This window comes from Haplochromis burtoni, unplaced genomic scaffold (assembly GCF_018398535.1).
Source record: "Haplochromis burtoni strain Fernald_Lab_line unplaced genomic scaffold, NCSU_Asbu1 Contig_596, whole genome shotgun sequence".
NCBI classification, from domain to species: Eukaryota; Metazoa; Chordata; class Actinopteri; order Cichliformes; family Cichlidae; genus Haplochromis; species Haplochromis burtoni.
Genome location: NW_024582957.1, coordinates 63,934 through 76,806, shown reverse-complemented (window position 1 = coordinate 76,806; position 12,873 = coordinate 63,934). Strand labels below are relative to the sequence as shown.

Below are 12,873 nucleotides of genomic sequence, written 5' to 3'. Positions count from 1 at the left end.
CGTGAGTGAATTTGTGTGCGTAGAAACCAGCCAATGTTTTAGACTTTCTTTTTATCATTTTCTGATTTTCCCATTTCCGACCGTCTTATTATTTTCCTACCTGAACAACAAAATAGGACTTTTTATATCAACATAAACCACCACTATGATTTCTTTAATGACTTGTATGTTTAATCTGTTTAATCTATAATCTGCTGTAGTTAACTATTTCTTCGTCTTTCCTTCACATGATGATGCTTCTAATGAATATAAGACAAACCTAATTTATTCCAGTGTTCCCACATGCAGGAAAACATTCCATTATCATGTGTCATCCTGTTATAAACTATTCCACTTGCCAAAGACCCCAATAAATGTCATAACATCGTTTCGTCCTATTTATGTTTAAAACAGCTTTATTACACTCACCTAAAAAGATCAGTTACCCAAGAGCAAAACTATGTGTAAGTATGTACAATAATGGGGGCAATTCTTTCCAAATGAAGAAAGATCATTCGTCTTTAACATCCTGTCCCAACCTTTTTAAAATAGAAAAAAAAGTATCCTTTGTGAAGGGTTGGGAGTGCAGATTGAGAGAAACAAGTCCCTATAAGGGGGGAAAGGAGAAAAGAGGACTGGAATGTCAAAATAAACTCTCATTCTGGCAAGGCTTCATAGGTAATAGATCAACATCCCTTTTTCATGCTAGGAAATCTGTTTTAGGCGCTGTGCACAGTACCTCTGTTTAACTTGAGGCATCTGGATGCTGGGTTTTGCTTTAGTAGCTTAACTGAAGGGCAAGAGGAAATCAATATAGCCAGAAAACACACAGTAGACCTGCAGCAAGTCATAGAAATGTTTATGTTTATATTAAACCACAAAATTCTGAATGTTTTTTTATAATCTTGCTTCTAATAGCAACTTCTACCTCTTGTTATCCCCTACACCTCACCAAACTCCACCATCCAAATTAGTCATGTCTTTGACATCTCAGAGAAGTAAACTGTCTTTCATTCTTTTTGCAGAACACTTTCTCCAGCGTCTTTCACATGGATTATGAGGAACTGGTGAAGGACTTTGCTGGTGAAGTCCTAGATGCTCCAAAAAGGTAAGAGGATCACCCTCAGCACAAGCCTGTTAAAATGACATTCGAGTGTTAATGACTTTATTTCTTCAGGCATACTCTAGCTATTTTCATCAGTATTTTTGCAATGTTGAAAACTGTCCTTTCTCTCTCCCTAAGAGGCCTTTAGATGATGTTTGCATAATGGGCACTTGCACAAAGATCTATTATCATCATGTAGAAGGAGATGTTTTGGAAGTAATGAAAGTCTTATTATGCCCCTTCAGTCACACTGAATTGATACAGTGTAGACAAGAACGAGGGGTTCAATACTCTTAAGTTTGCTGAGCTGATTTGCAGCCTGTTGGGATCTTTTTAAGGTAATCCAAATTCTTCACCTGCCATGTTCCTAGATATTCAACTGCAGGATTTCAGTACAAAGCTTTTGGTCCTCATTAGCTGGACCCTTTTGGCTTCATTGCACTGTCCTTAGGTTAAAGTTGACAGATCTTGGGTTACAACCCATTTACCATGATGATGTGGACACTTTTACTGACTTGGAGGCCATCTGAAACCTTTCTCAGAAACCATCCATTATGAAGTTGTGTAAAGCGTGTTGAGTGTTCAGATAGAGTAGAAAAGTGACATATAAGAACCAGTCCATTTAACCTGCAACTTTCCAGTTAGTACCATTGATCAATGGGGTTTGATGAGTGGTTGTTGACCAGTGGTCATGATAATTTGCATATTAATGATTGAGGAACTGACCTCACAGCCCATTGTTCATTTCGTGGGCTTGTTTCAGTCATTGTGAAAATATACTGTTGATAAGATGGGAAACCTGCAGTCAGCTGAGACTGAAGAAGTCACTTGGATGAGTGACGAAAAGTTTCTCCTGCTGAAAACGCTACGTCCAGATGAACAGAATCAACCAGTCCATTTACCATTTAACAGTCATTAGGGGTAGTCACATCCATAGCAGGACATCTCTGTCATGGTCCTGGGTCGTTGATCCAGCATTTTGTGTTCATTATTATTATTATTATTATTATTATTATTATTATTATTATTATTATTATTATTATTATTATTATTATTATTATTATTATTATTATTATTATTATTATTATTATTATTATTATCTTATGTTTGGGGGGTTCTGTCTATATGTATTTGGGGTTGGATGTTCTAGGTCTTTGGTTATCGTTTATGCTCCCGGTCAGTTTTGTGTTTTAGGTTTCGTCAGTGTATACTTCCTGTTTTACTTTGTATATCCATGTATGACTCCTCTGTGTTCAGTTTTGTGCTCTCCCTGTCTCGTCTGTGTAATTAGGATCAGCTGTGCCTCCCTCCGGTTTGCCATTTTGTGTTCCTCAGCACGTGTATACATAGTGTCTGGTTACCTGTGTTCCCCGATGGTTCGTCTGTGTTATTCTGCATCATTGGGTCATCTTTGCGTCTCTCTGCTCCACATTCTGCTCTCCATTTGCAGCTCTCCATCCCCTGTGTACCTCCTTATGTCTTTCCCTGCATGTGACTTTGTGAGTTATGGTTTCGTGTTTTGTTATTATTAGTGTTCCCCAGTTTAGGTTTATGTTAAGTTCTGCCCTTGCTTTTGTTATTGTGCACTGTAAATAAACTCACTCGCACCTCCGCCGCTGTCGGCAACATTCACTCCACCACACGACTGCTGCCCCAGCCGTGACAATCTCACTCCAACTAAATAAACAATTTCATTCACAGTATTCTCAAACTTGGAGACTTGAAGACGGGTGATCGGTAATAACAGTGTGTCCGGAAGGGATGTGACTGGGAAGGACCTAAACCCAAGTGGCGTTCTTTTATTGGACTTATGTGCTAACCACAGTTTGTCCATTATAAACACCAAATTTAACCATAAGGGTGTTCATAAGTACATGTGGCAAAAGGACAGTTGCAGGTCGACAATCAATTTTGTAAAAGCAGGTTTGCGGGCTATATTCTGGACACTAAGTGTAAACAGGCACTCAATTGTGAACTGATCATCACCTAGTGGTGAGTTGGATCATGTGGTGAAGGAAAGGCCTGGTGCATCCAGACATATAGTGAGGGTGTACTGGCTTCATCTGGAAGAGGCCCAGTAAACAAGGTATTCGGTTCCCACTTCCAACATGTTCTGCACCCCCTCCTGTCATGGTCCCATTTCAAATCAGATAGTGGTTGCTGGAGGTGACGGGAGCCATCAAGCTGAAGAAGAGGTTGTATAGGGGCTCGGATTGTCTGTAGAACTCTGGAGGGAGCTGGCAGGCCAAGTGAAGTGCAGTTCTTGCAATAGCTCAAACAAAAACTCGGGTGTGGGAAGAGCTCGGTAAGGTTATGGAACAAGACTTTTGATTGGCCTTGAAATTATTCTGGTAAACCACCAAGCAACTAAGAAGCCAAAAGTAGTGCTTTACTCACACAGTGCATGATGTGCTGCTGACTTCCACTGAGCATGTATTTGGGCAGTGGAAGGAATACTTTCAGGGTCTCCTCAATCCCACTGACACATGTTCTGGAGAGGAAACAGAGTCTGGTGACGAGGGGGGGGTGACTCGTCCATGTCAAAAAGCTTCCACTTTGATGGCCTCATCTCTGCTTTTGGTGAATAATGTGGTCCTGTCAGCTTCATTGGTTGGTGCTAACTTACACTTAATTGTCCTGGTCTGTTGGTCATGAGTCAAGGGAGAGAGGAGCAGGTGATTGAGAGATGGATTCATGAAAAAGTAGATTCTATTAATCTGGATGTAGTGTTTTTAGTGGGAAAACTAAAATTGCTAGATGAACGGAACAAACTTTTTTGGATTTCTTTACCTGGATGATTGAGCATGCATTAAGAAACAGATGGATTTACAACCTCTGAGCAATAACAGAAAGAATTACATTTTGGATACAAAAAGCAAAAATTAGCTTTCTCCAAAGGCTAGCTGTTCCTTAGAGATAGAGTGAAAAGTTCAGTCATTCAGGATGAACTCAGAGTCACTCCTCCTCCTCACTAAAAGGAAGTAACTGAGTTGGTTTGGGCATCTGACTAGGATACCTCTTGGCTGCCTTCTGGGCAAGGTTTTCTGTGCATATCCTACTCATAGGAGTCCCCACGGTAGACCCAGGGAACACTGGGAAAGATTACATCTCTCAGCTGGCCAAGGAATGCCTTGATGTTCCCTCGGATGAGCTGAAACAACTGACAGGGGAACTATTGAACTGTTCTACACTCAACAAAAATATAAACGCAACACCTTTGTTACTGCTCCCATTCCCCATGGGATGGACGTAGAGACCTAAAATTCATTCCAGATACACAATATAACCATCCCTCCCAAACAGTGGTCACAAATCAGTCCAAATGTGTGGTAGTGGGCACATCTGCTATATTGAGATAATCCATCCCACCTCACAGGTGTGCCACATCAGGATGCTGATCTGACATCATGAGTAGTGCACAGGTGTACCTCAGACTGCCCACAACAAAAGGCCACCCTGGAATGTGCAGTTTTGTCTCACAGCAAAATGCCACAGATGCCACAAGCAATGAGGGAGCGTGCAATTGGCATGCTGACAGCAGGAATGTCAACCAGATCTGTCGCCCGTGCATTGAATGTTCATTTCTCAACCATAAGCCGTCTCCACAGGCGTTTCAGAGAATATGGCAGCACATCCAACCGGCCTCACAACCGCAGACCTCGTGTAACCACACCAGCCCAGGACCTCCACATCCAGCAGGTTCACCTCCAAGATCGTCTGAGACCAGCCACCCAGACAGCTGCTGGAACAATTGGTTTGCACAACCAAACAATTTCTGCACAAACTGTCAGAAACCGTCTCAGGGACGCTCAACTGCATGCCCGTCGTCCTCATCGGGGTCTTGACCTGACTCCAGCTCGTCGCCGTAACAGACTTGTGTGGGCAAATGCTCACATTCGATGGCGTCTGGCACGTTGGAGAGGTGTGCGCTTCACGGATGAATCATGGTTCACATTGTTCAGGGCAGATGGCAGCTGAGAATGTCCCAGTTCTTGCATGGCCAGCATACTCACCGGACATGTCACCCATTGAGCATGTTCGGGATGTGCTTGACCGGCGTATACGACAGCGTGTACCAGTTCCCACGAATATCCAACAACCTCGCACAGCCATTGAAGTGGAGTGGACCAACATTCCACAGGCCACAATTGACAATCTGATAGACTCCATGCGACGATGTGTTGCACTGCATGAGGCAAATGGTGGTCACACCAGATACTGACCGGTTCTGGGTCCCCAGACCCCCAATAGTCGCAAAAAACTGCACATTCCAGGGTGGCCTTTTGTTGTGGGCAGTCTGAGGTACACCTGTGCACTACTCATGATGTCAGATCAGCATCCTGATGTGGCACACCTGTGAGGTGGGATGGATTATCTCAATATAGCAGATGTGCCCACTACCACACATTTGGACTGATTTGTGACCACTGTTTGGGAGGGATGGTTATATTGTGTATCTGGAATGAATTTTAGGTCTCTACGTCCATCCCATGGGGAATGGGAGCAGTAACAAAGGTGTTGCGTTTATATTTTTGTTGAGTGTATATATGGTTTTGGTTGCTCATTAAAAGTTTGTGTATATTATGACTACTAGTGCATTCTTATGCTACATCACTGGTTGCCTGTTAATATGATGCAATTATAATATGTCATGCATAATTAAGGTTTTGTGGGTCTAAATTGGAAGTTATTTTTGTGATATTAAAATTATATTATACATTTATAAGGTCTTACAGGTGCATAAACTTTACAAATAAGCCACTTTAGCAAGTTGTGTATATATTTGCCATGGCAGGAAAAAAATAATGATCAGTAGTTTTTATCTCTGTGTCCTGTTTGTTCTCTAGAAATGATAAAATGTCGCAAATAGTATAATGGTCATTTGTAAGGGAGAAACGGGAAAATAAGAGTCGTGAAATGATTTGAAAGGAAACACAAAGAGGTGAAGTCTGAGTTCCCAACACAGGGTTAAATGGTTTTAGTATTTACAGCCAGGATGAGTAGAGGGCCATGGTACAAGGGAAAGGATTTGGGAATCTGCAGTTGTAGACTTGGGTTGCAGCCAAGAGGGGTGAATAAGAACTAATCTGATTTAAGATACAATCAGATAGAGATCCTTCCCCTTTACTCCCTCCCACTCACTCGTCTTTTGGCATGCTGCTCTCTAGGGCGGCCTGACCTCCACAGTTGCTATGTAGCATCTAAAATTCAATCTTAATCTCATCCTAAGCAATACAATTGGATTGCATGTTTGTATTTGTGTGTGTGTGTGTGTGTGTGTGTGTTTGTGTGTGCAGTTAAGTGTGCATTCACTACATTTTCTGTGTATCAACATATCCATATATAACCTATGCATATATGTTAGTGCTTTATGTGATTTTGATTAGTCAGTTTGGTTTGCCTGGGGTAAGAAGAAGAAAATGCTATAGTTTGATGGACTGCATATTTATAGGAGAAGTGAGAATAAGATTTTAGACTAATAAGAAGCAGATAAAATTGGATTTTAGTTTCTGATAAGTTTCTAATTAATGACAAGTTTCTGAAAATAAACTCTGCATGAAGTGCAGCCATATCAGCTTGCAGCCATGGATAAGTGTAAAGAGCTCACTGAGATTGAGTGTGGTACTATAACGGGATGCTATTCCTAGATATTGTGCTATCAACTTTCTAAATAGTATTACTGCAAAGTGAAAGTATTTAGGAGGCATAGTACCTCAGACACAAGGCTGAAACCCACATAAAATGACAGAGCATTATTGTCAAGTGCTGAGTCATATAGTGCATAAAATTCACCAACACTCTGCTGCTAAGAGAAGTGTGAAACCCCAAAAGTAGGGATATTACTATTTTCCACCAAAAAACATTAAAAATGTAGCTTTATGAAAATAAATACAATATGACAGAACAAACCAACTCAATAAGTAAAATATTAATACAGAAAAGTGAAGAGCTTAATAAATTAAGATCTAAATATGATTCAATAGGGAGCTTAAAACGAATGCAGGTATTGTGGTAATAAATATACAGTACATGAACGTAGATAAAACTTTAACCAAACTTTAAAGTAGTTCCTTAACTTTAACGTAACTCTTTAATTCTGTGATATTATTTAGTAATGTGTGTATTTTTTATTGCATATTTCATAAACATTCCTAACTGTAAAATTGCAATATAAGCAAACAAATGAAGCCTGAATATAACATGCTATGTAATGTAGCAGTTTGTAGACCCAATTTGAAGCTAATCTACTTAAGAAAATATACAGCTCAAGAATCGAGAGGAAAGCTCAAATCACACATGAGATTTTGACTGAAATATTCAAGTTGAAAAATATTTAATGGCGTGGACAACAAATTGTACTTGAGGGTGCATGGGAGTTTGCCCAACCAGTCTACATGTGTTTTGTGGACTTGGAGAAGGCATTCGACCGTGTCCCTCGGGGTGTCCTGTGGGAGGTGTTGCGGGAATATGGGGTGTCTGGCCCATTGCTACGGGCCATTCGATCCCTATACAACCGTTGCAAGAGCTTGGTTCGCATTGCCGGCAATAAGTCGGACTCGTTCCCGGTGGGTGATGGGCTCCGCCAGGGCTGCCCTTTGTCTCCGGTTCTGTTCATAATTTTTATGGACAGGATTTCTAGGCGCAGCCAAGTGGCGGAGGGCTTTCGCTTTGGTGGCCTCAGAATCTCATCTCTGATTTTTGCAGATGATGTGGTTCTGTTGGCTTCATCGGGTGAGGGCCTCCAGCTCGCACTGGAACGGTTCGCAGCCGAGTGTGAAGCAGCGGGAATGAGGATCAGCACCTCCAAATCTGAGGCCATGGTTCTCAGCCGGAAAAGGGTGGAGTGCCCACTCCGGGTCGGGGATGAGTTCCTGCCCCAAGTGGAGGAGTTCAAGTATCTCGGGGTCTTGTTCGCGAGTGATGGGAGAAGGGAGCCGGAGATCGACAGACGGATTGGGGCTGCAGCTGCAGTAATGCGGACGCTGCACCGGTCCGTCGTGGTGAAGAGGGAGCTGAGTGTAAAAGCGAAGCTCTCAATTTACCGGTCGATCTACGTCCCTACCCTCACCTATGGCCACGAGCTGTGGGTAGTGACCGAAAGAACGAGATCGCGGATACAAGCGGCAGAAATGAGCTTCCTCCGAAGGGTGGCTGGCCTCTCCCTTAGAGATAGGGTGAGAAGTTCGGCCATCCGGGAGGGGCTCAGAGTAGAGCAGCTGCTGCTCCACATCGAAAGGAGCCAGCTGAGGTGGTTCGGGCATCTGACAAGGATGCCCCCTGGGCGCCTCCTGGGTGAGGTGTTCCAGGCATGTCCCACCGGGAGGAGGCCCCGGGGCAGACCCAGGACACGCTGGAGAGATTATATCTCTCGGCTGGCCTGGGAACGCCTTGGTATTCCCCCGGATAAGCTGGAGGAGGCCCCCGCGACCCGGTCCCGGACAAAGCGGATGAAGATGGATGGATGGATGGACAACAAATTGATGTGACAACATTACATATATTTCCTACAATATACAAGTTTAAGTTTTTTTCTTTTAACAAAGAAGTCAAATTATTTTGAATTCAGCTATGCTACTCCAAATAAAAATCAAAAGCATGTCATGCACTACTCAACGACTCACTACAACGCTTTTGAAAATTAATTTAAAATCTGAACCACATATTTGTGGTTTAATTCCTAATATTAGGAGGGGCCAAAGCTCTTGGTGCTGAGAATCACAACAAGAAAGGCATGTCATAAGATTCTGAGAAATGGAATAACACACTGATTAATTTTCATAGGATTTGGTGACGATAATAATGTAAGTGGTCTTTAAATGTAACCTTAATGCATTTAAAATAAAGAAAACTAAAAATACAGAGAATTCATGGTTTGGTATATTTTTATTTTATTATTATTAAAGATCAGGTAATACATAAAACATGCTTTTGATCAGACTTTAATCACTTTTTCCATTACTTTTCCCATTCTGTGTCTCTTAGCTCTATCTTTATAGCTAAGACACAGCTAGGACACAGTAAAGGAAAGTTTGGTGAAACAAATGGACCTGTGAGTTTCAAAACAGAGTTTTAACATCCTTTTCTTGTGTGTGACTGATTTAAACCCAACGCACAGATATTCTTCTTACTAGGTCTTTTATTTTTGTGATAGATATTCTGCTCTCCAGGCCTCCTATTTTTGTGTCTGAAATTGAAATAATTGGTAGATGGACCAGACACTAACCAGACCTTGCCTTGTCTTCTATAGGGTCTCATTTTGTATATCCCACTTTCATTCCAGTTTCTCCTAATCTAATAATTCTGTTTAAATGCTGCTGTGTGTATGTGCTAGATTTCCTCTGGGACAGCTGCGAAATGGCAAAAATGAGCAACTCCATCTGGGCCGATGTGGGAAGGGAGGGAGGAGCAGTGCAGGATGTTAGCTTTGACTGTGTGGAACTGCTGGAGGCTTTTTATAGTGACATTAACTGCCACGGCTGTGGCTTCCCAGTGACACGAAATCTTTTTCGCTAAAGCTGGAAGTTCAGTCATGCTGAACTGATGCTGTAGATACAGCTCACAGGAATGGCAGGCAGATGATTTCAAGCAGACAAAGTGGGACAATGAAGTTTGTGTGGGTCTGGAGCTTGATTGTTGCCCGGAATCAAAACCCAAAGTTTTCTGTCATGGTTTACATGATGCCGGCAGGTTTTCTATGACCTTGTTTAAGTCAGTCACAGGGCAAGGGAGAGGAAGGGTGGATTTTAGTGTGGATTTCAGTTTGAGTGATTAAACCCAAACACAAATGCACATAGTCTGCTCCTTTTCCATCTGTGTGTGGGTGTATACTGAGGTCACTTTGGATAGGACACATTGAGGTAATTAGCTTGAAGGATCAAATTTATCCAAATTTAAAGGCCTACCATGCATTAAATCTTGGAAATCAAAGAAAAACACTAAAAGACTCACTATTACTTGAGTAAACGAATGACTATCAGAGACTTAAACACTCCATTGCGCTACAAATCTGCACACACATACACACTACAAAATTCATGTTTTAATGTTAAATGTTCTATTTTTGCTCTTAATAAAAAACTAGCCAAATAATTTAAGTAAGTAACTTCAAGGGCCAAATACATTATATTTCTTTACGTCAATATAGTAGGGGTGTCGTGGACCGCAAGTGGCCCCCGGGCCACGAGTTTGAGACTCCTGCTCTAGTTGAACCAGGCTTAGGGAGAGGCAGACATCTGCTGTGTTGGGAGGAATTTGCCAGTAAGTGTACTTCAGGTCTACTTCACTGGATGGTTAAGAGTGTAAAGAGTCTCAGAATCTGTGGGCACAGTTGGCTGGAATCACTTGCCCATAATTTTACCTCTAACCCTAGCCAGCCAATGGAAGAACACCCACTGGTTGAGGAATGTCTTCTCCTGGTCCACAGAGATGTTCACTTGCCCTAGTGCCCCATATTAATCATTTGCCAGTAAAGCCTTGCATAATGTATAATGGGCTTCTAAATAGTTCAAAACACAAAATACATCAATATTCAGTTTTTTGTTTTTTATTTATTTATTTATTAATCAATCATTGTTTTTTGGGTCATCCACAGGATTTTTCTGCTGGATTATTTGAAAGAAAATTGGAAAATTCACAAGTAGGCGTAAATTTCACTGTACTCTGTGGACATTAATAGCAGATTAACACAACTGATGCAAAGACTATGCAATGCTCTTAAAAGTTAGTTAAAGAACCAAATTCTTTAACTAACTTTTACCACATGAACATGAAACCAGCCAGTGTTTGTGTCCACTTTTTTGACAGTGTTACAGCAAAGAAATAATTTAACACTATAAAGCTATATAGTAATCTACTGGAGATGGAACGGTCTCACCTTACTACACAACAACAGCAACGGGACTTGAGGCTAACCTCAAAACTGCTTTCACCTTGCTGTCTGATCACTCCATTTTTTTCTGCTTCCTTTATGATTTAAGCTTCTCTCTTGCCAAGGTTGTGGTCTTTGGCAGGGATAGCTCAGTTGAGGCAGGAATAGCTCAGTAAGGAGAGTGGTGGTCCCATGATCGGAACATCGGGGTTTCAAATCTCCTAAACAGCTACTCTGAGGTACCCCTGAGCAAAGTACCTACACGCTGCTCCTCAGGCGCTAGATTCGGTGGCTTCTCACTGCTTTACTGAGTGAATGGGTTAAATGCAGAGAGGAATTTCCCCACAGGGATCAAGAAAGTATACAATTTTTATTTATTTATTTTGAGTTTCTCATTTTAAGGACGTAAGAGATTATATTTCTGTCCTTAACCTGATCCATTTCCTCCCAAGTCTCCCTCTAGTAAACCTCTGACCTGATGGGCAAACAGAAACACAAAAGGTGAAAAACCTGTAGAAACCTGAGGAAACTTACAATAGACAAACAGGAGAAGGTCTACCAGGTCTGTAAAAGGTTTACCTGTACAGTTATGACAGATAGTCTTGTCTGATCATCAACTGATGCTAAATGCTCTGGTCTTGGCACATAACACAAAACCAGAAGCTTTGTATATCTTAACTGGACAAACTGATATGACCTATCTACACCCATTATAATAGACTACTTCTGCTGTTTCCTTTGGCTGGGTTATGTTTCTCTTGTGTGAAGTAGATAAGTTTGCTAGATCTAGTCTAAGAAAATGAATTACTGAAATACTCCTTGACCCACATCGTTATCAGCTATTTTGAAACAAAAAAAAAAGACACTTTTTTATCCATAACAAGAACTCCATAAAGCAAATGAACTGTACAATAGAAAATGCAAATGCTATTTATGGTCTCCTCACAACAATGATAAGAAAACTAAACTGGGCCAATATGGCATGTTTGTTAAAAGAGGGATACACATGTTAATGTGATCTCTGGTCTCCCACTCAGAGACACAGGACTCCGAGTCCAGCATTCAGACCTGAGGACCTCTTCATGTGAGAGAAAATCTGCTCACACAGATATGTAGAACCAAATACTGTCAATAAGGCCTCTACAGTATTTGGACAGTTAAACTTGTCAGGTAGTGATTTCCAGCTGGTGAAAATGCAAGCTCCATGAACACGCACATATATGGATTCCAGCTGCTTTGATGTTGCATTAACTGGCATTACCGGGCATTTTGACTAGAGACCGGCCCACCAGGTATTAAAGCCATAAACTCCACCTAAACTTGGTTTATATCTGACCCAGATAGACTGCAGGTCATAACTTCTTACCTGAAGTTCAGTTCACCTGACACTCGGACCGGCGGCTGCCTCGAGTCTCTCCTCTTGCCTCCCCTTTCTCTCATCCACCTGCTGGCCTCCACCACTTGCTAATGTTACTGAATCTGTGGAAGCTCGCCATAGCCACCACCAAACAACTGAGTTATTTTTACACACCGGCCACATCTGGCCAATCCACACCTTTCATTGTTTATACGTTACAAAAAAATAAATAAAACCATCGGCCCACCGGGCAAAGCCCGGTATGCCGATGGCCAGTCCAGCTATGGCCGTGCCATCAGTTAACCCTTCGCGTGCCGGGTTGCCGACCCCTGCTTTAATAGAGCACTCTGAGATACTAGCCTAGGACAAGAGCTTCCATCATCCAAGACCTTCTCGTCCATGATGCATTCACACTCGGTCTTCACGGAAGGTCTACTTTGCACAGTCTCCTCTGAATAGTTGATTTAGAGATGTAACTGCTGCTGGAACTCTGTGTGGCATTTATCTGGGCTCTAATCTCAGATGCTGGTGATTTCTGAGGCTGGTGACTGAGATGAACTTCTC

At 41.9% G+C, this 12,873-nt stretch overlaps 1 protein-coding gene across 1 annotated transcript in view; it reads left to right on the top strand.

Annotated features, from left to right (window-relative positions):
- The window catches only part of pde5ab (phosphodiesterase 5A, cGMP-specific, b), a gene marked incomplete in the record, with an annotated part of 74,901 nt that overhangs the window by 24,656 nt on the left and 37,372 nt on the right, over positions 1–12,873 (top strand). Inside the window, 1 exon segment of the mRNA XM_042214633.1 lies at positions 1,005–1,087. Coding sequence (XP_042070567.1) covers positions 1,005–1,087 — 83 coding nt within the window.